The 26,714-nt window shown below is 46.7% G+C and overlaps 1 protein-coding gene across 1 annotated transcript in view; it reads right to left on the bottom strand.

The window, feature by feature from the left end:
• KNDC1 (kinase non-catalytic C-lobe domain containing 1) overlaps window positions 1–26,714 on the bottom strand; it is a 387,543-nt gene that overhangs the window by 123,953 nt on the left and 236,876 nt on the right. Inside the window, exons 23-26 of the mRNA XM_063963294.1 lie at window positions 17,463–17,576; window positions 16,272–16,419; window positions 5,619–5,786; window positions 4,681–4,896 (exon numbers count right to left, since the gene is read on the bottom strand). Of these exons, the coding sequence (XP_063819364.1) occupies window positions 4,681–4,896; window positions 5,619–5,786; window positions 16,272–16,419; window positions 17,463–17,576 (646 nt within the window). The remainder of the gene's footprint in view (window positions 1–4,680; window positions 4,897–5,618; window positions 5,787–16,271; window positions 16,420–17,462; window positions 17,577–26,714) is intronic.

Raw genomic sequence — 26,714 nt, 5'->3', positions numbered from 1 at the left:
ACCTTTTTTAGTGGTTCGAACCAATGAGATTTTAGGAAGTCCAAAACCACATTTAGATCCCACGGTGCCACTGGAGGCACCACAGGAGGCTGTATATGCAGCACTCCCTTAACAAAGGTCTGGACTTCAGGGACTGAAGCCAATTCTTTTTGAAAGAAAATCGACAGGGCCGAAATTTGAACCTTAATAGATCCCAATTTGAGACCCATTGACAATCCTGATTGCAGGAAATGTAGGAATCGACCCAGTTGAAATTCCTCCGTCGGAGCACTCCGATCTTCGCACCACGCAACATATTTTCGCCAAATTCGGTGATAATGTTGCACGGTTACTTCCTTCCTTGCTTTAATCAAAGTAGGAATGACTTCTTCCGGCATGCCTCTTTCCTTTAGGATCCGGCGTTCAACCGCCATGCCGTCAAACGCAGCCGCGGTAAGTCTTGAAACAGACAGGGACCCTGCTGAAGCAAGTCCCTCCTTAGAGGTAGAGGCCACGGATCTTCCGTGATCATCTCTTGAAGTTCCGGGTACCAAGTCCTCCTTGGCCAATCCGGAACCACTAGTATCGTTCTTACGCCTCTTTGCCGTATAATTCTCAATACTTTTGGTATGAGAGGCAGAGGAGGAAACACATACACCGACTGGTACACCCAAGGCGTTACCAGCGCGTCCACAGCTATTGCCTGCGGATCTCTTGACCTGGCGCAATACCTGTCCAGTTTTTTGTTGAGGCGAGACGCCATCATGTCCACCATTGGTCTTTCCCAACGGGTTACCAGCATGTGGAAGACTTCTGGATGAAGTCCCCACTCTCCCGGGTGAAGATCGTGTCTGCTGAGGAAGTCTGCTTCCCAGTTGTCCACTCCCGGGATGAACACTGCTGACAGTGCTATCACATGATTCTCTGCCCAGCGAAGAATCCTTGCAGCTTCTGCCATTGCCCTCCTGCTTCTTGTGCCGCCCTGTCTGTTCACATGGGCGACTGCCGTGATGTTGTCCGACTGGATCAATACCGGTTTTCCCTGAAGCAGAGGTTCTGCCTGGTTTAGAGCATTGTATATTGCTCTTAGTTCCAGAATGTTTATGTGAAGAGACGTTTCCAGGCTCGTCCATACTCCCTGGAAGTTTCTTCCTTGTGTGACTGCTCCCCAGCCTCTCAGGCTGGCGTCCGTGGTCACCAGGATCCAATCCTGTATGCCGAATCTGCGGCCCTCCAATAGATGAGCACTCTGCAACCACCACAGAAGAGACACCCTTGTCCTTGGAGACAGGGTTATCCGTAGGTGCATCTGAAGATGCGACCCTGACCATTTGTCCAACAGATCCCTTTGGAAAATTCTTGCGTGGAATCTGCCGAATGGAATCGCTTCGTAAGAAGCCACCATTTTTCCCAGGACTCTTGTGCATTGATGTACAGACACCTTTCCTGGTTTTAGGAGGTTCCTGACAAGCTCGGATAACTCCTTGGCTTTTTCCTCCGGGAGAAAAACCTTTTTCTGAACCGTGTCCAGAATCATCCCTAGGAACAGCAGACGAGTTGTCGGCATTAACTGGGATTTTGGAATATTCAGAATCCACCCGTGCTGTTTTAGCACTTCTTGAGACAGTGCTAATCCCATCTCTAGCTGTTCTCTGGACCTCGCCCTTATTAGGAGATCGTCCAAGTATGGGATAATTAATACGCCTTTTCTTCGAAGAAGAATCATCATCTCGGCCATTACCTTTGTAAAGATCCGAGGTGCCGTGGACAATCCGAACGGCAGCGTCTGAAACTGATAGTGACAGTTTTGTACAACGAACCTGAGGTACCCCTGGTGTGAGGGGTAAATTGGAACGTGGAGATACGCATCCTTGATGTCCAAGGATACCATAAAGTCCCCCTCTTCCAGGTTCGCTATCACTGCTCTGAGTGACTCCATTTTGAACTTGAACTTCTTTATGTACAGGTTCAAGGACTTCAGATTTAGAATAGGCCTTACCGAGCCATCCGGCTTCGGTACCACAAAAAGAGTGGAATAATACCCCTTCCCTTGTTGCAGAAGAGGTACCTTGACTATCACCTGCTGAGAGTACAGCTTGTGAAAGGCTTCCAACACCGTCTCCCTTTCGGAGGGGGACGTTGGTAAAGCAGACCTCAGGAAACGGCGAGGTGGATCTGTCTCTAATTCCAACCTGTATCCCTGAGATATTATCTGCAGGATCCAGGGATCTACTTGCGAGTGAGCCCACTGCGCGCTGTAATTTTTGAGACGACCGCCCACCGTCCCCGAGTCCGCTTGAGAAGCCCCAGCGTCATGCTGAGGCTTTTGTAGAAGCCGGGGAGGGCTTCTGATCCTGGGAAGGAGCTGCGTGTTGCTGTCTCTTCCCTCGACCTTTGCCTCGTGGCAAATATGAATAGCCCTTTGCTCTCTTATTTTTAAAGGAACGAAAGGGCTGCGGTTGAAAAGTCGGTGCCTTTTTCTGTTGGGGAGTGACTTGAGGTAGAAAGGTGGATTTCCCGGCTGTAGCCGTGGCCACCAAATCTGATAGACCGACTCCAAATAACTCCTCCCCCTTATACGGCAAAACTTCCATATGCCGTTTTGAATCCGCATCGCCTGTCCACTGTCGCGTCCATAAAGCTCTTCTGGCCGAAATGGACATAGCACTTACCCGTGATGCCAGTGTGCATATATCCCTCTGTGCATCACGCATATAAAGAAATGCATCCTTTATTTGTTCTAACGACAGTAAAATATTGTCCCTGTCCAGGGTATCAATATTTTCAATCAGGGATTCTGACCAAACTACCCCCGCACTGCCCATCCAGGCAGTTGCTACAGCTGGTCGTAGTATAACACCTGCATGTGTGTATATACTTTTTTGGATATTTTCCATCCTCCTATCTGATGGATCTTTAAGTGCGGCCGTCTCAGGAGAGGGTAACGCCACTTGTTTAGATAAGCGTGTTAGCGCCTTGTCCACCCTAGGAGGTGTTTCCCAGCGCTCCCTAACCTCTGGCGGGAAAGGGTATAATGCCAATAATTTCTTTGAAATTATCAGCTTTTTATCAGGGGCAACCCACGCTTCATTACACACGTCATTTAGTTCTTCTGATTCAGGAAAAACTATAGGTAGTTTTTTCATACCCCACATAATACCCTGTTTAGTGGTACCTGTAGTATCAGCTAAATGTAACGCCTCCTTCATTGCCAAAATCATATAACGTGTGGCCCTACTGGAAAATACGGTTGATTCGTCACCGTCACCACTGGAGTCATCGCCTGTGTCTGGGTCTGTGTCGACCGACTGAGGCAAAGGGCGTTTCACAGCCCCTGACGGTGTTTGAGTCGCCTGGACAGGCACTAATTGATTGTCCGGCCGTCTCATGTCGTCAAACGACTGCTTTAGCGTGTTGACACTATCCCGTAGTTCCATAAATAAAGGCATCCATTCTGGTGTCGACCCCCTAGGAGGTGACATCCCCATATTTGGCAATTGCTCCGCCTCCACACCAATATCGTCCTCATACATGTCGACACACACGTACCGACACACAGCAGACACACAGGGAATGCTCCTAATGAAGACAGGACCCACTAGCCCTTTGGGGAGACAGAGGGAGAGTTTGCCAGCACACACCAAAAGCGCTATATATATATCAGGGATAGCCTTATAATAAGTGCTCCCCTATAGCTGCTTTGTTATATAAAAATATCGCCATAAATTTGCCCCCTCTCTCTGTTTTACCCTGTTTCTGTAGTGCAGTGCAGGGGAGAGACCTGGGAGCCGTCCTGACCAGCGGAGCTGTGAGAGGAAATGGCGCCGTGTGCTGAGGAGATAGGCCCCGCCCCTTTTCCGGCGGGCTCGTCTCCCGCTATTTTGAGAAATCAGGCAGGGGTTAAATATCTCCATATAGCCTCTAGGGCTATATGTGAGGTATTTTTAGCCTTTATAGGTACTCATTTTGCCTCCCAGGGCGCCCCCCTCCCAGCGCCCTGCACCCTCAGTGACTGCCGTGTGAAGTGTGCTGAGAGGAAAATGGCGCACAGCTGCAGTGCTGTGCGCTACCTTTAGAAGACTGCAGGAGTCTTCAGCCGCCGATTCTGGACCTCTTCTGTCTTCAGCATCTGCAAGGGGGCCGGCGGCGCGGCTCCGGTGACCATCCAGGCTGTACCTGTGATCGTCCCTCTGGAGCTTGATGTCCAGTAGCCAAGAAGCCAATCCATCCTGCACGCAGGTGAGTTGACTCCTTCTCCCCTCAGTCCCTCGCTGCAGTGATCCTGTTGCCAGCAGGAATCACTGTAACATAAAAAACCTAGCTAAACTTTCTCTAAGCAGCTCTTTAGGAGAGCCACCTAGATTGCACCCTTCTCGGCCGGGCACAAAAATCTAACTGGAGTCTGGAGGAGGGTCATAGGGGGAGGAGCCAGTGCACACCACCTGATCGGAAAAGCTTTACTTTTTGTGCCCTGTCTCCTGCGGAGCCGCTATTCCCCATGGTCCTTTCAGGAACCCCAGCATCCACTAGGACGATAGAGAAAAAAACAATAGAACCAAAAATATAGCACCTATAAACCAGTTAGGTTGAATATTTATAGAAAGTATGAGCTCTAGGACAGTATTGATTTGGTTGTGGGAGATCATACCAGAGGACAGTATGGATGCTAACGACAAGTTACTATTTTCGGCACATACTAACCTCCTGGAGTAAAGTCAGCTGAGACGCAATCTGCTGCACACTATAATCATGTACAGAACACGCTCCAGTCTCCTCTCCTTTTATGTAATATGTGGACAGATCTTCAACAATCCCAGGGTAGCACGGGCGAGGCAGGGCTGCGGATATTGTGTACTGCTTATCCCTGGGGTGAGGTAGATGGAGCCCATTGCCTCTAGAGAGCTTCCAGTTAAAACTCTGGAAAACATGGAAATGATACAGCTAGAGCGACTTTCAAGTTCTTAAACATAATAGGAAATATTAATTCAACTTTGGCAGTGGATTTGGTCTCCAAAATTTATAACAGATTGCCATATTTAATAAACTTTGGCTAATTTTGGGTCAAACACAACAAGTCTTTGGCAAAACTCAGTCTCAAAGACAATTTTTTTTCATTTGTTTTAATAACAAAGCAACAATTAAATATAGCTAATAATAATAATAATATTATTAACAACAAAAATGATTGTTTTCTAGCAATACTTGTAGAGGTTTCCAAATTTGGGTGGTATCCAATTAGTCGCAGTAATTTATCAGCGATAATGCTTTGCGGCACAATCGGCGATAAGTGCCCCCTAGACCCGCAATAAGTGCAGTGAAAATACATAGGTCCGCTGCTTTTAACGGGGCCTATTTATTTTAGCGGGACTAATTGGATAGGGGGACAAAATTTTTGGGAAAAACACACGTTTTTAGAGCCCTTATACATATATCTTATACAGCTGCTAGGATCTGTGATGCCGTCTATTTGCACCTCAATCCCGGTGGCTGCAAGTTTTGCATATTTTGCACAGTAACTGCGCACAAAGTTATAGCCGCAAATGATTTAGCGTACATTTCCGATTAAGGCCCGAAGATCACATGCCACCTAACACACTACCATGACCAATGTAAAGAGGAGAGCACTCAGGAATACAAACCTTTCGGGAGACATTATCTTCGGAAAACTTTGTGCAGAGGGAGTGTAAAGACTTGGTGTCACCCTTTTTATCGGATCCGGAGCCGGGAGAGGAAATGGTGTATTTATTACTGGATACCTCCTGCAGAAGGGACACCAGGTACTCACCACGCTCATCTTTTGGGAGAATCTGGAAAGTCATTTATAAAACAGTTTTACAAACCTGCCTGATGAACTATACTGTACAACAAAACAGCTGTATACTGTGTATCAGTTAAGCTTAACTAAATTCAATAAAATAACATGAATGGTTAATGAGATCCGCAAATAAGCAACTTGGGTAAGTGGCTCAAGAAAATAATGTATATAATGCTTTAACATATTTCTTGCTTGTCACATAAAGCGGTTATCTTACTTCTATCATAGGAAATGCTGCCTGAGGATAGCTCTATACGAACAGATTTAATCTGTCTGTGATGTAGGTGTATGTGTGCGACTCAGTTGGCTCTACTCAGTACGGTCAGCTTTTCTGATCGGCCATGCTGGAAAGGGTGTGGTATGTCTGGTCGACATTTAGTATGTCAACACCAGAATGTCAACAGGTTCTGAATAACGACAGCCACAAGTCGACAACCAACATGCAAATTGGTCGACATGGTTATAATGTAATTTTCAACAGGTCGACATTTAAAATGCCATCAGAATGTCAACATATGGTCTCTTGCATATTTTAGCCTAACCCTAAAAATAAAAAAGGAGAGTTATGGTAGACTTACCATTGTTAACTCTCTTTCTGCAAGGTACATTGGGTTCCACAGGGAAACATCGGGATGTAGAGTGAATCTTGATCCAGAGGCACCAACAGGCTAAAGCTTTAGGCTGTCCCAGGATGCATTGGGGCCTCCGCTACAATCCCGCCTCCAGGCACAGAGCTCAGTTTCGTTAACCAGTACAATGCAGAAGCAGGTAAGAGAGAAGGGAGATTTAGTCACATAGAACCACAGTCTCACGACAGGAGAAGGTACCAGCGGCTAATGCCATACAAACCCACAGAAGCTAGGTGCATCAGCGTGGGTGCCCTTTGGAACCCACTGTACCTCGCAGAAAGAGAGATAATAATGGCAAGTCTACAATAACTCTCCTTTTCTGCAGCAGGTTACATTGGTTTCCACAGGGAAACATCGGGGATGTCCTAAAGCAGTTCCTCAAGGAAGGGGATGCGCTTTAGCGGGTATGAGAACCCGGCATCCAAAGGAAGCATCCTGGCAGGCGGAAGTATCAAATACATAGAACCTAATGAGCGTGTTCACAGGGGACCACGTAGCCGCCTTACACAACTGTTCAGCAGACGCCCAAGAGGGCTAAAACGCGTTGGTGGATACACAGCTATTGATCCTATTATCCCCCACAGCCAGCGAACTCAAAACCTGTATCAGCACGGCACACCTGTAAGTCACGTGACGCGTCAAACCAGGAAGCAAGCTGCCGCGACAAAGAACAGACAGAGGGATAAGGCACGGACGAACAAGGTAAGCCTGTGGGACACTGAGCGTGGGGCGGAGGAGGGAGGAGCACTAGGTGAGTCTCTGTTCGCGGTGAGTGGCTCACGGTGGACGGCTCCAAACAAGCCCACACCAGCGAATCTCCGCCACAGACGGAATCTGTCCACAACAGTGTTCATCCTCGGTGCTATGTCTGTACCCTGATAGGCACCTGAGGGCTAACACACACGAGGACGGGATCAGTCCGGAGCCCCTACTTCTCCTAACCCACCCATATCACACATGTCCTAACACCGCAATCACCGACTCAGCAGAAACCAACCTAATACAAGTGCTGGATCACAGCAGACTTTTTAACTCATTCTCCACAAAAGGGAGTTATACTTTGAACTTCTTTTCCTATGAACTTTTTCATGTGGACTTTCAGTACAGTGCATATCAAGATAGCATACTACGGCACACCTATGCTAATCACATGCAATTGTAAAACCACACATGTTAATTGATCATCGTATGTTTATGTATATGATATTAAATACATAGGACCCATTGTGTGGGCATAGTAAAGGTATAACCTATATTCTGTATCATCATATTCCTTGTACTTTAACACGACACAAATTCCAAGGTTGAGTGCTGCATCCTCCCGATTTTTTTTTTCCCCCGCCACGGTGGGCCGCCCAAGAAGGTCTAACAGACCAAGTAGTATGGGCTTTAATAGCAACAGGAGCTGTGAGTCCAGCCTGCGCATAAGCTTGTGCATTCACCATTCTAATCCATCTGGCCAAAGTTTGCTTATTCGAAGGCCAGCCACGTTTGTGGAAACCAAACAGGACAAAAAGGGTATCTGACCTACTGATAAAGGCAGTCCTCTCCACATAGATACGGAGAGCCTTAACCACATCCAAAGAACGTTCTTTGAGAGACAAGTCCAAAGAGATAAAGGCCGGAAACACAATCTCTTGGTTAGGGTGAAAAGATGACACCACCTTAGGCAAATAACATGGACGATTCCTAGAACTGCCTGGTCACGGTGAAATATCAAAAAGGGTGGACGACAGGATAGAGTGCCTAAGTCTGACACCCGTCTTGCAGAGGCAATAGCCAGCAAGAACAGGACCTTGGCCGTTAACCATTTAAGGTCGACCGATTCAAGAGGTTCGATTGGAGACTCTTGCAGGACATGTAGTGCAACAGCTAGATCCCATGGAGGCACAGGAGGGACATAGGGAGGCTGAATCCGCAGTATACCCTGATGAATATATGAACGTCAGGGATAGATGCAATTTTTCTCTGAAACCATAAGCAACAAGGCAGATATGTGAATCTTGAGGGAGGCCAGATGAAGGTCTGAGAACCAATGCCATCTGGGCTTTGCTGGAGCGACTAGAAGTAGTACTCCTACTTCTTGTTTGAACTTCTGTAGTACCCTGGACAGGAATGACGCTGGAGAGAACACGTAGGGCAGCCGAAAGTTCCATGGAACTGCCAGTATGTCCACGAACGCTGCTTGAGGATCCATGGTCCTTGATCCTTAGACCGGAACCTTGATTGTGTCGAGATGCGATGAGGTCTACGTCTGGTAGGCCCCACATGTCCACTAGGAGTTGAAAGACCTATGGATGAAGACTCCACTCTCTATCGTGCACGTCCTGGCGACTGAGGAAGTCTGCTTCCCAGTTCAGGACACACAGAATAAACACTGTCGATATGGCTAGCAGATGGCGTTCCGTCCAACAAAGGATTTTTGACACTTCCATCACTGCCATGCGGCTTCGAGTGCAGGTCGTAAAAATACGGCAGGATTCTGACTGCCTGGCGACGGAGGTGGGCCGTCATTACGGCCATGACCTTGGTGAAGATCCGAGGAGCCGTAGCCAGTCCAAATGGCAGAGCCTAGAATTGGTAGTGAAGGTTGCCAATAGAAAAGCACAGTAACTGCTGATGCAACATGGCAATAGGTATATGCAGATATGCATCCTGTATATCCAGGGATACCATATAGTCTCCGGGTTCCATAGCCAGTAAAATGGAGCGCAGTGTTTCCATACGAAACTTGGGCACTCTCACAAACTTATTCAAAGATTGGAGATTATAGTATAGGCCGGAATGATCCATTGATTTTCAGGACCAGAAACAGGGTCGAGTGATAACCTCTGCTTCTCTGGGACTGAGGTATCTGCACAACCACTCCTGTACTCAGGAAGGAACTCACCACAGTTTGTAGAGATTGCACCTTTAACGGATCCGAAGAGAGTAGTGCAGAACTGGCGAGGGGGACGTCTCTTGAACGAGACAGCGTACTTGTGAGAGACAACTTCCAGTATCCATGCATCTGAAGTGGTCTTTAACCAGACCTGGGTGAACTGCAGAAGTCGGCCTCCCACCCTGAGGTCCCCAAGGGGGAGGTCCGCCCTGTCATGCAGCAGGCAGTCTTGTTTAGAGCAGGCTGACGGGCTGCTCAGGATTGTTTTGCATTGGGCTTTGTGGTTTTCGGAGCACGAGACTGTCTCGGGTATGCCTTACCTTATGCTTTCCCTCGAGGCCAAAAGGAACGAAAAGTGGTACCTCTTACCTTCTGTGCAGAAGGATTAGTAGTGGGGAGAAATGCCGTCTTTTATTTAGGTCTTCGGTGGGCTGGCTGGTTTAAACCAAATATTTTGTTTTTTTTAAAAACCCACTCTGTTTTTTTAATATGCTGTGACTACAGGCACAACACCATGACTTCTTAAAAAAAAAAAAAAAAAACAATTGTAAGGAAATCCCTGGTATTATTCCACATTCTTGCTGCTTGTGGTCTTCATCTAAGTAAGATGAACCAATGCAGTAAATCACACACAAAACAAAGATATAGGGAGGTGAATCAGATAAGACAGGTGCTAAGTCTGCATAGCATCAAGCTTCTCCCCCAACATTCAAAAGCACAATTGAAAAAGTTAATCCTAATGTATTTCCGATTATTGAACAACGTACGACTGCTCAATCACATTCAGCTAGTGTAGAAAGATTTTTTTCTTCTTTTTGTTTAGTTCATTTGAAGCTTCGAAACAGACTGGGATCTGAAAAGGCATCTAACCTAGTGTTTTTATTCAAAATATTTAATGCCAGTAACTTATCCAGTGCTAATGCTTAACTCCTTCTTTTTTTGTGTTTGTGCGTTTCTCTGAAAAGTACTTTTGCATGTTTTAATTATATATAGTCTAAAATTGGTTTTATTGAAAGATTTCAAATAAATCATATCAAAGCCTAATAACTTTGGATTGTTAATGTTAGAAAGCATTAAAACATGGTTGATCAAGGTTTCTAATACATAGCAATATTTCACAGTATTATAACAAACAGGATTAAAACATTTTTCATTAAATCGTTAATGCAAAAAAAAAAAAAAAAAAAGGTTTAAACAAAAACGTTTTAAACAAAAAAAAAAAAGTGGGGTTTGGGTTTCAAAAAAAAAAAAAAAAAGGAAAAAGTTTTTTTTCAACCCTGCCCGTCTTCCCCAAACAAAATGTCCCCAGTAAAGTGGAGTACCTCCAAGGTCTTTTTGGAGTCCAGTTCCACTTTTCACGACCTCAACTACGGTATGCGGCGAGTCAGGACAGACGTGGTCGACGCCTTGGCTGCCATAACACCCGCCTCAGAGGACGCCTGTTGAATGTGATAGGCGGCTGTGGTAATGTGAGACAGGCATTGTCTGGCACTGTCAGAAATATCCTCGGGCAGCTCTTCCTCTAATGATTGAACCCACGCCTCAATACCTTTTGCAGCCAGTAGGCAGCCATAGAAGGTCTATGTATGGCTTCAGTAAGGGAGTAAATAGACTTCAGGCATCTCTCCACATGCTTATCGGTCAGTTCCTTTAGTGAGGTGACAGTGATGACAGGCAGAGTAGATGACACAACGAGGCAGGTGACGTGAGAATCCACCGGTGGTGGAGTCTCCCATTTGTTACATAACTCTGCAGGGAGAGGATAGCGAGCCAAGGCCCATTTAGGCAGAGGGAATTTCTTCCCTGGATTAGACATGGGTTCCCGTCTGATGTCCACAAGATGATCAAAATGGGGTAATATAGTTTTAACCACCTTCTGCTGTTTAAACTTATCAGTTTTCTTTGCCACAGTAGTGGAATCCTCATCATCAGTGATTTGAAGGATATGCTTAATAGCAGCCACTAAGGCAGGCAAGGAAGAATCCTCATCATTAACACAGGACTCAGTGTCTTATAGAACCGTATGCTCCCCCCCCCCTCTTCAGATGAGACATCAGAGAGTTTAGTGGATTGAGAGGAGGAAGCAGCCCGCTTAGAGGACCCAGAGACACGGGAGTGACCTGGTGTACATTTCTGTCTAACCAGAGACTGATTCAATTGCTGCAGTTGATGAGGCAAATTTTCCACCCAAGGCGGATTAACCATAGGGACAATATGAGGTGGCAATAGCACCGGTGGTCCCACAGGTGGCGCTAGGCATTCCACCAGAGCAGGGTGGCTCTATTGCAGATGCAGGAGCTGCGAGCTGACTGGGAGGCGTATGACAATTAGTACACAGACCGTCATACAACACTTCCCCCTCTGGTAAATCCCTGGAGCATGCTCTGCATGATGCAGAAGCTTCCACTGATTTACTGCCCTTTTTGTTAGACATTATGTGAAAACGCAACAACAGAGCGACTTAGTACGATAAGGCCAGACAAAATACAATACCTGCGAAAAAATCCGGTATTATGGTACTGAGTACACAGTATAATATACGTATTGGATAAATACTGTGTAACACTATATTATTAGACCCAGACGAACCTAGTCCCTTAGGGTACAGAATAAAGTGATAGTTATATCTGGGAAACACAGAGAGTGAAACCACATAGCAGATACAGGCACACACAGTCACAGGCAATGCAGAAATTATATCAAAATAAAGCTGCACTGGACTAATATATAAATATACACAAAGAATATATATATATATATATATATATACATACATACACACACACACACACACATATATATATATATATATATATATATATATATATAAAAATATATATATATATATATATATATATATACATATACAGCTCGGTCCTAGGAATGATAAGTACTCATTGATCTGTTCATGTTGCTACCATCATGTGTGCTATATGCTTGTTGCCTTTTTTAATGAATTTTTTGGACAAGTAAAACCTCTTTTTGCATCTAAGCTGTGTGCTGGTTCTTCTGGGTTCAATCGCTTTTGTGGTTATTCTTGGATTTTTTCTATATAAATATATATATATATATATATATATATATATATATATATACAGCTCGGTCCTAGACCGGAGGTACATATCAGTGTACGCGTACAATATATTCTGTAATAGGTACCCTCTTTTTGTTTGTAAAGTCTCAGCGCTGTATACAGGCAGCTTTACAAGGGAGACCTTGCCCTGCAGTCCTGGAGACCAGCCACAGCTATGCTCATAAGATGGCGCCCAGCGTCTCAGTCAGGGAGTGAGGGAGAGTGTGAGGCAGCTGCAGGGCATGAAATCTGAAAGGAGATGGCACCCTGGGCCGGGGAAGGGGCTACAGGACAAGCACCGGCTCCCCTATGCTGGTCTTCCACCGCCGATACTACAGAGTCTTATTAAATAGGGCGTTAGTACACCCAATCTGTACTCTTGCGCCCTGGCAGTCTAGTGGGGTCACTGCTCAGTGACAGTGTCCACACCAGCGTCGCGGTCTGTCTCCCTAGACTGGAACGCAATTTAATGGCAAGTTACCTTCTCCCTTCGTAGCAAGCAAGCGAACCAGGAGAGCAGTCTGCGACTGTGTGCCTAAGCCGGGACGTCTCTGATGCAAGTACCCAGGAACCAGGCCAGCGGGAGTAAGCGACGCCGCTTGGGATGTGATGGAGCCGCAGCACTGAATGTCACAAAGACATACAGTGCTGACAGCCCAGAGAAGCTAGAAATCTCCTTAGAAAGCTTTTTCAGGGCTGCCCAGTGCAGCCCAACTGTTAAGTGACATGCTGCTGCAGAGCAGACACCAACTCGAAACTGAGCTCTCAGTGCCTGGAGGCAGGGTTATAGAGGAGGCCCCAATGCATCCTGAGACAGCCTAAAGCTTTAGCCTGTTGGTGCAACCGGATCAAGATCAACTCTACACCCCGATGTTTCCCTGTGGAAAGCAATGTAACCTGCTGCAGAAATTCAACATTTTGGGGTCGCCATGTTTAATGTCGACATTCTGAACGTGACAACATTTTAACCATGTTGACTTAAATTCATGGCGATATATTGGCAGTTGGCCCATTGATCGTGTTGACATTGTGACTGTCAACATTCTGGTGTCGACCTTTAAATGTCCAATGTGGGTATCTGGTGTCAACCAGATACCCACTGGAAATTCTGGTTGGACAGAACACCACTTTCATGTTTGTAAATGGCCATCTAGCTGCCAAATAATACATCTCACACTTGAAAATATGGTAGAAATAAAAATTTTACATGCAAAAAAAAAAACTTCAAAAAATTTCAACACTTGGGAGCAATTTTTTTGTTTCCGGTCTTTAGGTCGACCACCCTTAGGTCGACAGTCATTAGCTCGACCACTATTGGTCAACATGCTTTAGGTCAACATGGTCTTTAGGTAAACATGGTCAGTAGGGCGACATGGCAAATGTCGACATTAGTTTTTCACAATTTTTTTCATTTTTTGAACAATTACATACTTTACGATGCACGTGGACTACCATTGGGACTAGTAACCTGTGCAGAGTGCAGCGAGGCACCTTGGGGGTAATTCAGATCTGATCGCTGGGCTGCATTTTTTGTTGTCCTGCTTTCAGATAGTCACCGCCTACAGGGGGTGTGTATTTTCACCATGCAAGTGTGCGATGCTAACGCTGAGCTGCTAAAATTCAGGACTTACTTTTCCAGTGCGATAGAATCAGGCTGATTGGGGCCGGAGCTGATGTCAGACACCCTCCCTGACAACGCTTGGGCATGCCTCTGTTTTCCCGAACACTCCCAGTAAACGGTCAGTTGCCACCCACAAATGGCTTCCTCGTGTCAATCACCTTGCGAACTGATTTTTTGCACCATCCCGTCACTGACCGGCGATGCCCGTTGTTATTGTCCGACCCGCGTGCGCATTGCGGTGCATACGCATGTGCATTTAGTACCTAATCGCCCACTGTGCGAAAACGCACAGCAGCGATCAGATCTGAACTACCACCCTTGCATTAATTGGGGTTTCCGCTTACTTTACGAAGAAAACGACACAAAACCCCCCAAAAAAACTCATATCTTCCTTTTCCATGTTGACCTGCAGTATTTTAGGTGTCGACCAATAGTGGTCGACCTTGACCTAATTAGGGTCGACCCAATGAACCACACCCAATTTTTTGGGCATTGCTCACATTAACTAAAAAGTGCACTTGTCATAGGGCCTGAGTCACGTTTGGAAGTAAAGCACACAAAAAAAAGCAAGTAACTGTGTCTGGAACAAACCATGTTGCACTGCAAGGGAAGCAAATACATTTATATTTTTTCTGTGCAGAATAAATACTGTCTGCTTTTGCATGTAGCCCACACATGTTAAACTGCTTTATTTTTACACTGCAATATAGATATCAGTTTGAACACACCCCACCCAAAGCTAACTCCCTCTACACGTTACATCTGCCCCTCCTGCAGTGCAGTACGGTTTTACTCAGTTGATTGCTTTTTTGCTTTAGTTACAAATATGAATCAGGCCCGTAATTTTTGCTGAATCAGTATTAATCGTAATTCCCTGAAATCAATTCCCTGTAATCTAGTTGATTAATAAAGGCTGCCATACACTGTGCAATTATCAGCTGATCTGGCCATTAATTGTCCAGTGTTATGGACTAGACTTTCAGCCATGAGAAATCTTTCAGCATGCCCAAAAGACCAGATAATTGCTGCTCAGATCTGACAGTGGATATACTCACAACAGACAGGGAGACTAATTATCAGACAGGGGTGGGGAACCTCCAGCCCACCCGCTGCTGTGTGTCAGCGAGACACGCCGCCCCTCAGTCCGGCGGCGGCGCGTCTCAGCTGTCAGGGCAGGGAGGAGAGCGCAGATATGTCCGGCGTTAGCAGCGGGTAGGATCTCAAACCAACCACCGTTTCATGAGCCAATCAGAGGTCGCGGACCGGCAGCCAATCAGGAGCCATCGTTGCCGGTCCGCGAGCTCTGATTGGCTCACGAACGGACGGAGCACTAAGGGGCAGGAGATGCGCACGCTGCGCTCTCCTCCCCTCCCCAGACAACAGCAGCAGCGGTGAGCTGCACAGTGGTGTGGGGGCATGTGTGGTGCATTTGTGTAGCTGGTACTGTGGGGGCATTTGTGTAGCTGGCACTGCGGGGGCATTTGTGCATCTGGCACTGCGGGGGCATTTGTGCAGCTGGCACTGCGGGGGCATTTGTGCAGCTGGCACTGCGGGGGCATTTGTGCAGCTGGCACTGCGGGGGCATTTGTGCAGCTGGCACTGCGGGGGCATTTGTGCAGCTGGCACTGCGGGGGCATTTGTGCATCTGGCACTGCGGGGGCATTTGTGCATCTGGCACTGTGGGGGCATTTGTGCATCTGGCACTGCGGGGGCATTTGTGCATCTGGCACTGCACGGGCATTTGTGCATCTGGCACTGTGGGGGCATTTGTGTATCTGGCACTGCACTGGCATATCTGTTTCTGGCACTGCACTATTGGGGCATATGTGTATCACGTTCCATTTTAATTGGCCACACACATTTTGGGGGCATAACTACTGGGGAGCAGGGTAATTTTTAAGTTTATCATTTTTGTATGGCCCCCGAAGGATTTTATAAATATCCAAATGGCCCTTGGTAGAATAAAGGTTCCCCACCCCTGGTGTATAGCATGCCAGATATTTGGTCTGTCTGTCTGAAGGGGAGTTTTGTCTCGGAGCGTGTGGCCAGCATAAGCAATCTGAATTGTTAAAGAGAAATGGGGATTACATGTTAATTTAAGTATTTATTCATTATTAAAATCAAGGATATATATCACAAAATGTCATGATTATTGGCATAGATAGAAAATTCAGCAACAAAGTAACATGTTGTTCAAATTATAATGGTAAGCTCTGGATTTTATGTAAGTGAAGAATGACCATAGGGGTCAGAGACAAAAGCTAGCCAGTCACCTGGGAATTACTCAGATCTTCCAGCTTATCTAAAAGATCAGGATTCATGGAGAAGTCTATGTGCCAACAGTCTTCAATCCAGGTCTGAAGCAGAAGCAGTGACCGGTGATAGATTTTTGCATCCATACAAGATGGGTCTGTTCCTTCCCTAGTTGTAAATACAGGTAATATTACAATGATGAAAGCAAAATGCACATGATAAATATAAATAAAAATTACATTTTTAAAGTCAATGCTAGTGTTTTTTTTATTTTTATAGATAGATAGATAGATAGATAGATAGATAGATAGATAGATAGATAGATAGATGGGATGCAGTCATATTGGTGACACTTACTATGTTGAAACAGCTATGTTGACAGTTAAACGTCGGCATCTGCAGAATATTGACATGTGAAATGCCAACACTCTGCAAAGACCAGTAGCAGAGCGTTAGGGTTAAGCTACGGGAGGGTTGGCCACTAGGGAAGGGATAAGGTAAGGCTATGGAGGGGAGGGGAGGGTTAGGCACTAGGGGTGGGATATGGTTAAGCTACAGGAGGGGAGGGATAGGGTTAGGCACCAAGGGAGGGATAAGGTTAGGGTACGGGACGGTTAGGCACCAAGGGAGGGATAAGGTTAGGCTACGGAGGGATAAGGTTAGGCACTAGGGGATTGTTAGGGTTAAGCACTAGGGGAGGAATAAGATTAGGCTATGGGAGGGCAGGCCGGAAGTGCCGCCGTAAATCATCAGGACATCGCCGCCGGACCAGGAAGACACCATTGGAGCCACTGGACCCACTATACCAAGTAAGTCACCAGTAGACTACCTGGGACACGAGCAATGTGGTTAAATCTAGGAGACCCTGGCATACTTACTTCAGGATTCCGGTGGTTGGGATTCCGGCGTCAGCATTCCAAGCTATGTTCGTCACCGGCATTTTAGCTGCGTGTCGTGATTGTGGCACCGGTATTTCGACCACCAGCATCCTTACCACATCCCCTTTAACTTACGTTACTAACGTCTTCTTGTGCCTCTCACTTTCATGCATATATGTCTTATACAACATTCACTGCACAAGAACTGGCATAACAACTATGCTCTAGCTTGCACAAATGAGGTGATCTGCACAGGACTATGGGAAATGCATAAATTGCCCATACCAAGCGAACTGGAGGTTTCCAATTTATTTAAATTAATGGATACAATACCTTGGCAAAGTATTATTTATCCTATCAATAAGAAATTGCAGCAGATCCTCCTGGGAACAGAAATAGCGGAAGGTGTAGAGCAACTGCTGGACATAACCATCCAAAACTGAATTCCTAGAACAAAGACATAAAAACACTTAAGAAGCTGGAACTCATCACGGAGGAATATGGCTACAACAAAGCACTTTGTAGTGAAGGAAAATTAGTCATTAGTTTGCTGTAAATGCCTAAACATATTGCGTACATTTAAGTGAATTAGGTGCAGCTTTTACAGCGCCCGAATGGACGTTATAAAGAAAGAAAACTTAATTTGGAAACCATAGATGCTTTAGTAGCTGGCTAAGTGAAGCAATGCAATCTTAAATGTGTACGTTTCAAAAGTTATTGCTTGCTAATTTACATTTACTTCGCTAGTTTAATTGTTGTAGTGGAGTCTATGGCTAAGCGTCTTTCCTATGGCAATAAATGTAAATTTGCTAAGGAGAAGAAAAAACATTGCAGTCTTTACAGAATAACAATGAAGTGAACACTCAGGAAAAACATCCCAACTAAATATTGCAAGTCTGGTCTTATCGTAGCATTAATAGAATTCCATTTTCAGGTAATCCCTACTGCCCTGACTGCAGTACTCTGGGGCTGATCAGACCGGGATAATGGTAAGGAGACACAGTAATAAATCTTTGTACATCCAAGGTCATATTTGTATTTGCAGAATAATAGAATATATGGTGAGGCAACAAACAGGCAATGTAAATACAGACATGGACATGCACTTTTGCGCAATAATAGGATTTTAATTACTTACCGGTAAATCCTTTTCTCGTAGTCCGTAGAGGATACTGGGGTCCACATTAGTACCATGGAGTATAGACGGGTCCACTAGGAGCCTTGGGCATTTTAAGAAATCAATAGTGTGCACTGGGTCCTCCCTCTATGCCCCTCCTACCAGACTCAGCCTAGAAACTGTGCCCGAGGAGACGGACATATCCCGAGGAAGGATGTGATAGATCAGTGGTGAGATTCGACCCAGCACACACAAACAAGAGGAAAGCCATGCTAACCGAACTTGAACAGGATCAGCAACAGCTGAACCAACAATACTTAGCGAAGTAACAGTGCAGGAAACACGAAGCACTGGGCGGGCACCCAGTATCCTCTACGGACTACGAGAAAAGGATTTACCGGTAGGTAATTAAAACCCTATTTTCTCTTACGTCCTAGAGGATACTGGGGTCCACATTAGTCCCATGGGGATGTACCAAAGCTCCCAAACCGGGTGGGAGAGTGCGGAGGTTACTGCAGAACTGATTGGCCTCTGAGGACCTTCAGTTTGGTCAAAGTATCGAACTTGTAGAACTTAACAAACGTGTTCGCACCCGACCAAGTAGCCGCTCAGCAGAGCTGTAAAGCCAAGACACCCCGGGCAGCCGCCCAGGAAGAACCCACCGACCTAGTAGAGTGGGCCTGTACTTTAGGAACCGGCAGTCCTGCCGATGAATAAGCATGCCGGATAGTAAGCCTGATTCAGCGAGCAATAGACTACTTTGAAGCAAGACACCCAATTTTCTTGGGATCATAGAGAACAAACAGAGTCAGATTTTCTGTGATGAGCTGTCCGCTTCACATAGATCTTCAAAGCCCTCAAAACATCCAAGGACTTTGAGGTAGCAGAGGCGTCCGTAAGCACCGGAACCACAATAGGTTGGTTGATACGAAACACAGACACCACCTTAGGAAGAAATTGCTGACGCGTTCTGAGTTCAGCTTTAGCTTCATGAAAAATCAAATAGGGGCATTTGTGAGACAACGCCCCCAGTTCCGACACACGCCTTGCAGAAGCTAATGCCAACAGTGTAACAGTCTTTCACGTAAGAAACTTTACGTCAACCTCCTGTAAAGGCTCAAACCATGCTGATTGTAGAAACTGCAACACCACATTGAGATCCCAAGCACGTGGGAGGCACAAAGGGCGGTTGGATGTGTAGAACAGCCTTTAAGAACGTCTGAACCTCAGGGAGGGAAGTCAATTGTTTTTGGAAGAAAATGGATAAGGCCGTAATCTGGACTTTTAAGGAGCCCAAACGTAGGCCCACATCCACACCTGACTGCAGAAAGAGCATAAAAAGTCCCAGTTGAGAATTCCACCGTAGGAAATTTCCTGTTCTCACACCAAGAGACGCATTTCTTACAAAGATGGTGGTAATGCTTAGACGTTACCCCTTTTTTGGCTTGGATCAAAGTCGGAATAACCTTATCCGGGATTCCTTTCCAAGCTAGAATTTGACACTCAACTTCCATGCCGTCAAACGTAGCCATGGTAAGTCTTGATAGACGAACGGCCCCTGCAGCGGAAGATCCTCACGAAGAGGTAGAGGCCACGGATCCTCCAGGAGCAGGTACTGTAGATCCGCATACTAAGCCCTTTCTGGCCATTCCGGAGCAATGAGAATAGGTTGAACCTTTTCCCTTTTTATTCTTTTGAGAATCCTTGGGATCAACGGAAGAGGCGGAAACACCTAAATCATCTGGTAGCCCCATGGGGTTGCCAGAGCATCCACCGCCACTGCTTGTGGGTCCCTCGACCTGGAACAATACCGCCTGAGCTTCTTGTTAAGACGAGAGGCCATCATGTCGATTTGTGGAATCCCCCACCGACGTGTTAAGTACCCGAACACCTCCGGGTGAAGACCCCACTCTCCTGGGTGGAGGTCCTGTCTGCTGAGAAAGTCTGATTCTGGAATGAAGATTGCCGACATTGCCACAGCGTGTCTTTCTGTCCAGAGAAGAATTCTTGTTACCTCTGAAATGGCTGCTCTGCCCTTCGTTCCGCCCTGTCGGTTTATGTACGTTACCGCCGTCACATTGTCCAATGGCACTTGAATGGTTTGATCTTAAAGAAGATGCGATGCCTGCAGAAGGGCGTTGTATATGGCCCTAGTTCCAGAATGTGGATTGGAAGAATGGCTTCCTGACTTGACCATTTTCCTTGGAACTGTTCCCCCTGGGTGACTGCTCCCCAACCTCTGAGGCTTGCGTCTGTGGTTAGCAGAATCCAATTTTGAATCCCGAACCTGCGGCCCTCGATAAGGTGAGAAGTCTGGAGCCACCACAGAAGCGAAATTCTGGCCTTTGGCGACAGACGAATCCTCTGGTGCATGTGAAGATGCGATCCGGAACATTTGTCCAAGAGATCCAGCCGGGAGTGCCTTGCGTGAAAACCTTCCGTACTGCAGCGCCTCGTAGGAGGCTACCATCTTCCCTAGAAGGCGAATGCACAGAGGCACCTTTATTCGCGCTGGCTTCAGGACATCCTGGACTATTGATTGGATTACCAATGCCTTTCCCAATGGAAGGAACACCTTCTGTGCTTCCGTATCCAGTATCAGTCCCAGGAACAAAAGTCTCTGTTGATTACAGGTGAGATTTTGGTAGGTTCAGAATCCACCCGTGATCCTGGAGTAGTCGAGTTGAAAAGGAAATGCTTTCCAACCTCTCCCTGGATGATGCCTTTATCAGCAGATCGTCCAGGTACGGAATTATGTTCACTCCATGTTTGCGGAGAAGCATAATTTCTGCCATGACCTTGGTAAACACCCACGGTGCTGTGGAAAGGCCAAATGGCAGGGCCTGGAACTGGTAGTGACAGTCCTGTAATGCAAACCTTAGATAAGCCTGATGAGGCGGCTAGATCGGAATATGAAGGTACGCAGCCTTGATATCCAGAGACACCAGGAATTCTCCCTCCTCCAGACCTGAGATTACCGCTCTCAGAGAATCCATCTTGCCTTACAGAACCATACGGTTTCGGAACCACAAACAGGTTGGAATAGTAACCCCTGTTTCGTAGTGGAGTTGGAACTGGGACAATGACCTGGGTCTATACCAGCTTTTGAACTGCCTCTTGTAGGATTATACTAGCTTCCTGAGAAGCTGGTAAGTCTGATTCGAAGAATCTGTGAAGTGGTAGTTCTGGAAACTGCAGTCTGTAACCCGGGCAAGAAGATCTTTGACCCAGGGAGCCAGGCATGATGTTGCCCATATGTGACTGAAATCTTTAAATCGGGCTCCCACCTGCCTGTCCTTCAGGCAGTGTGGTATACGGTCATGCTGAAGGCTTTGAGGAAGCAGACACTGAGCTCCGTTCCTGTGAACCTGCAGTTGACGGTTTTCTGAGTTTACCTCTAGCACCTCTGAATTTAATCTTAAATTTGGCTGTCCGAAAGGACTGCAACGTGGGAGCACAGTAGGACTAGCTGGGGGTGCTGCGGAAGGAAGATATGTAGACTTACCCACAAGTTGCTTTGGATATCCATGTATCCAGTTCATCTCCAAACAAGGCCTCACCTGTGAAAGGTAGGCTCTCCACGTCTTTCCTGGAATCCGTGTCCGCAGTCAACTGGCGTATCCATAAGCCTCTGCATGCTGACACTGCCATGGCAGTGACGCGTGCGTTGAGCAGGCCCATTTCTTTCATGGCCTCCACCACAAAATTCGTCAGAGTCGCAGAGTAAAACAAACTCTCCCCTATGTAGAGAATTTAAATCATCAATTAGGTTACCTAACCATTTTGCAACGGCCCTAGTGATCCATGCACAAGCAATAGTGGGTCTCTAGGCCACCCCCACAGTTGTGTACAGGGATTTGAGAGTGGTCTCAATCTTGCGGTCAGCCGTGTCCTTTAAGGAGGCTGCACCTGGGACAGGTAAAAACAGGATTTTGATACCTACCGGTAAATCCTTTTCTCCTAGTCCGTAGAGGATGCTGGGGACCACATCAAGACCATGCGGTATAGGCGGTTCCGCAGGAGCCATGGGCACTCTTAAGACTTTTCAATGGGTGTGAACTGGCTCCTCCCCCTATGCCCCTCCTCCAGACCTCAGTTATAGGAACTGTGCCCAGGGAGACGGACATTTCGAGGGAAGGACTTACTTTAATACTACTGGTGAGATACATACCAACTCACACCCCCAACCATGCTGCACACATGGCATTTAATATAACACACGCCAACAGGCATGAATTAATTGCAGCAACATGCTGAACTAAGATAACACAACTTGTGTAACTCTACTAACTAAACTGCAGGTAAAGTACGCACTGGGACGGGCGCCCAGCATCCTCTACGGACTAGGAGAAAAGGATTTACCGGTAGGTAACAAAATCCTTTTTTCTCATACGTCCTAGAGGATGCTGGGGACCACATCAAGACCATGGGGTTTATACCAAAGCTCCAGTACGGGCGGGAGAGTGCGGATGACCCTGCAGCACCGATTGACCAAACTTTAGGTCCTCATCGGCCAAGGTGTCAAATTTGTAGAACTTTGCAAATGTGTTTGACCCTGACCAAGTAGCTGCTCGGCACAGTTGTAATGCCGAGAACCCCCGGGCAGCCGCCCAGGATGAGCCCACCTTCCTAGTGGAGTGGGCCTTTACCGACGTCGGTAACGGCAATCCAGCCATAGTATGAGCTTGTTGAATCATATTTCTGATCCAACGTGCAATAGTCTGCTTGGAAGCAGGATACCCAATTTTGTTGTGAGCATACAGGACAAACAGGGCCTCTGTTTTCCGTATACGAGCCGTTCTAGCCACATATATTTTCAAAGCTCTAACCACATCTTTGATTCAGTGAATGTGTCAGTAACTACTGGCACTACAATAGGTTGGTTTATGTGGAACGATGAAACCACCTTAGGAAGAAAATGTTGTCGAGTTCTAAACTCTGCCCTATCTTCATGGAAGATCAGGTAATGGCTCTTGTGAGACAAGGCCCCCAACTCAGACACCAGCCTTGCGGATGCCAAGGCTAAAAGCATCACCACTTTCCAAGTGAGAAACTTCAACTCTATCTCTTGTAGATGCTCAAACCAATCTGACTGAAGAAACTGCAACACCACGTTAAGGTCCCATGGTGCCACTGGAGGCTGGATGTGCAGAACCCCTTTCACGAAGGTCTGAACCTCTGGAAGAGAGAAACCAATTGTTTTTGGAAGAACACTGACAAGGCCGAAATCTGGACCTTGATTGATCCCAATCGAAGGCCTGCTTCCACACCAGCCTGTAGAAAATGGAGGAAACATCCTAAGTGAAACTCTTCCGTAGGAGTCTTCTTGGATTCACACCAAGACACATATTTTCTCCAAATACGGTGGTAATGTTTCGACGTTACCCCTTTCCTGGCCTGAATAAGAGTGGGGATGACTTCCTTGGGAATACCCTTCCTGGCTAGGATCCGGCGCTCAACAGCCATGCCGTCAAACGTAGCCGCGGTAAGTCTTGATACACGCACGGCCCCTGCTGCAGCAGGTCCTTACGAAGAGGAAGAGGCCGAGGATCTTCTATGAGCAACTCCTGAAGATCTGGGTACCAAGCACTCCTTGGCCAGTCTGGGGCAATGAAGATTGCTCGAACCCTTGTTTTTCTTATGATCCTGAGTACCTTTGGGATCAGCGGAAGTGGAGGGAAGACATATACTGACGGGAAAACCCACTGGATCACTAGTGCATCCACTGCTACTGCTTGAGGGTCTCTTGACCTGGAACAGTCTCTCTGAAGCTTCTTGTTGAGGCAAGATGCCATCATGTCTATTTGAGGAACTCCCCAAAGACTTGTCACCTCTGCGAAGACTTCTTGGTGGAGGCCCCACTCTCCTGGATTGAGATCGTGTCTGCTGAGGAAGTCTGCTTCCCAGTTGTCTACTCCCGGAATGAATATTGCTGACAGAGCTTGTAGATCTTTTTCTGCCCAGCGGAGGATTTTTGTCGCCTCTGCCATTGCCGCTCTGCTTTTCGTTCCGCCCTGCCTGTTTATGTACGCGACTGCTGTTACATTGTCTGCCTGGATCTGCCCGGGACGGTCTTGAAGAAGATGTACCACTTGTTGAAAGCCGTTGTAAATGGCTCTCAGCTCCAGCACGTTTATGTGAAGGCAGGCTTCCTGGTGTGACCAACGTCCTTGGAAGTTTTCTCCCTGAGTGACAGCTCCCCAGCCTTGGAGACTTGCATCTGTGGCTACCAGGACCCAGTCCTGAATCCCGAACCTGCATCCCTCTAGTAGGTGAGAGCTGTGTAACCACCACAGGAGCGAAATCCTGGTTTTTGACGACAGGATTATCTTTCAGTGCATGTGCAGGTGTGACCCCGACCACTTGTCCAACAGGTCCCACTGGAATACTCTGGCATGGAACCTGCCAAACTGTATGGCCTCGTAGGCCGCCACCATCTTCCCCAACAACCGAATGCACTGATGGATCGACACACAGGATGGTTTCAGTATCTGTTTTACCATTTTCTGTATTTCCACAGCCTTTTCTAACGGTAAAAATACTCTCTGAACTTCTGTGTCCAGAATCATCCCGAGGAAAGACAACCTTGTCGTCGGTTCCAACTGTGACTTTGGATAATTTATGATCCACCCGTGTTGTTCGAGTATCGACAGACAGAGTGAGATGTTTTGTAACAACTGTTCCCTGGATCTCGCCTTTATCAGGAGATCGTCCAGATAAGGAATTATATTGACTCCTTTCTGACGGAGGAGGACCATCATCTCCGCCATCACCTTGGTGAATACCCTCGGCGCTGTGGAGAGGACAAAAGGTAACGTCTGGAATTGGTAATGGCAATCCTGAACCGCGAATCTCAGATACGCCTGGTGAGGAGGATAAATGGGAACATGCAGGTAAGCATCCTTTATGTCCACCGACACCAAGTAGTCCCCCTCCTCCAAACTGGAAATCACCGCCCAAAGTGATTCCATCTTGAACTTGAACTTTTTCAGGTAGCAATTCAGATCTTTTAGGTTTAGGATCGGTCTGACCGAGCTGTCCGGCTACGGAACAACAAAGAGACTTGAATAGAAACCCCGTCCTTGTTGTGACAACGGTACCAGGACTATGACCTGGTCCTGACATAATTTTTGGATTGCCGCTGTTACTGCTTCTCTCTCTGGCGGAGAAACTGGCAAGGTCGATTTGAAAAATCGGCATTGGGGAATGTCTTGAAACTCCAGCTTGTATCCCTGGGATACTATTTGCAACACCCAGGGATCCAGGCCAGACAGAATCCAACCTTGGCTGAACAGTTTGAGACGTGCCCCCACCCGAGCGGCCTTCCGCAAGGGAGTTCCAGTGTCATGCTGAGGATTTAGCAGGAGTAGGGGTAGACTTCTGCACTTGGGAACCAGGAGTCGCTGCGGACTTCTTTCCCCTTCCCCTCCCCCTACCTGCAAAGAAGGGGGAACCTCTCGTCTTTCTGTATTTATTGGGCCAAAAGGACTGCATGTGCGGGTGATAGATCTTTTTTGCCGGTGCAGGGGGCAAAAATGTCGACTTACCTGCGGTAGCCGTTGAGACTAACGCATCCAGGCCATCGCCAAATAAGGCCTCACCTTTATATGGGAGAGCCTCCATGTTTCTTTTGGAATATGCATCCGCTTTCTACTGGCGAATCCACAACGCCCGCCTAGCCGACACTGCCATGGTAGCGGCTTGTGAACTCAAGAGTCCAATATCCTTCATTGCTTCCAGCATGTAGGCGGCAGCGTCCTTGATTTTCCCTAACTTAAGGAGTATCTCATCTTTATCAATTGTGTCAATTTCTGATGACACGCTTTCTGACCATTTTTCAATAGCGCGACTCACCCACGCGCAGGCAATAGTGGGCCTGAGTAGCGTACCATTGGCTACATAAATGGATTTCAATGTCGTTTCCATTTTACAGTCTGAAGGCTCTTTAAGTGAAGCCGTGCCAGGTGCAAGGAGAATTACCTTCTTTGTCAACCTGGAAAGTGCACTGTCTAACACAGGGGGTGATTCCCATTTTTTTCTGTCAGTCGGGAAAGGGTAAGCTATCTGAATCCTTTTGGGAATACGAAATTTCTTATCAGGATTCACCCACATCCCTTCAAAGAGAGCATTTAGTTTGTGTGAAGGAGGGAACGTGACTTTGGATTTATTTTCCTTATAAAAATAAGCCTTCTCCTGAGGTACAGGAGTGGTTTCTGTAACCTCCAACACGTCCCTTATAGCCACAATCATATATTGTATACTTTTCGCCAATTTATGATCTATCTCTCTGGAATCACTATCGTCGACACAGGAATCAGAGTCCGTGTCGGTATCAGTGTTTATAACATTTGCAAATGGTCTCTTATGTGACCCAGAGGGGCCGCCTGCATAAGGAATAACAGAATCCTGAAAAATCACATCTTCCACAGATTTTCTCCAGCATGCAGCCTTAGATTCAGACTTATCTA

Source organism: Pseudophryne corroboree, chromosome 3, assembly GCF_028390025.1.
Source record: "Pseudophryne corroboree isolate aPseCor3 chromosome 3, aPseCor3.hap2, whole genome shotgun sequence".
In the NCBI taxonomy this organism is placed as follows: Eukaryota; Metazoa; Chordata; class Amphibia; order Anura; family Myobatrachidae; genus Pseudophryne; species Pseudophryne corroboree.
This window is presented reverse-complemented; position numbering and strand designations above follow the sequence as displayed.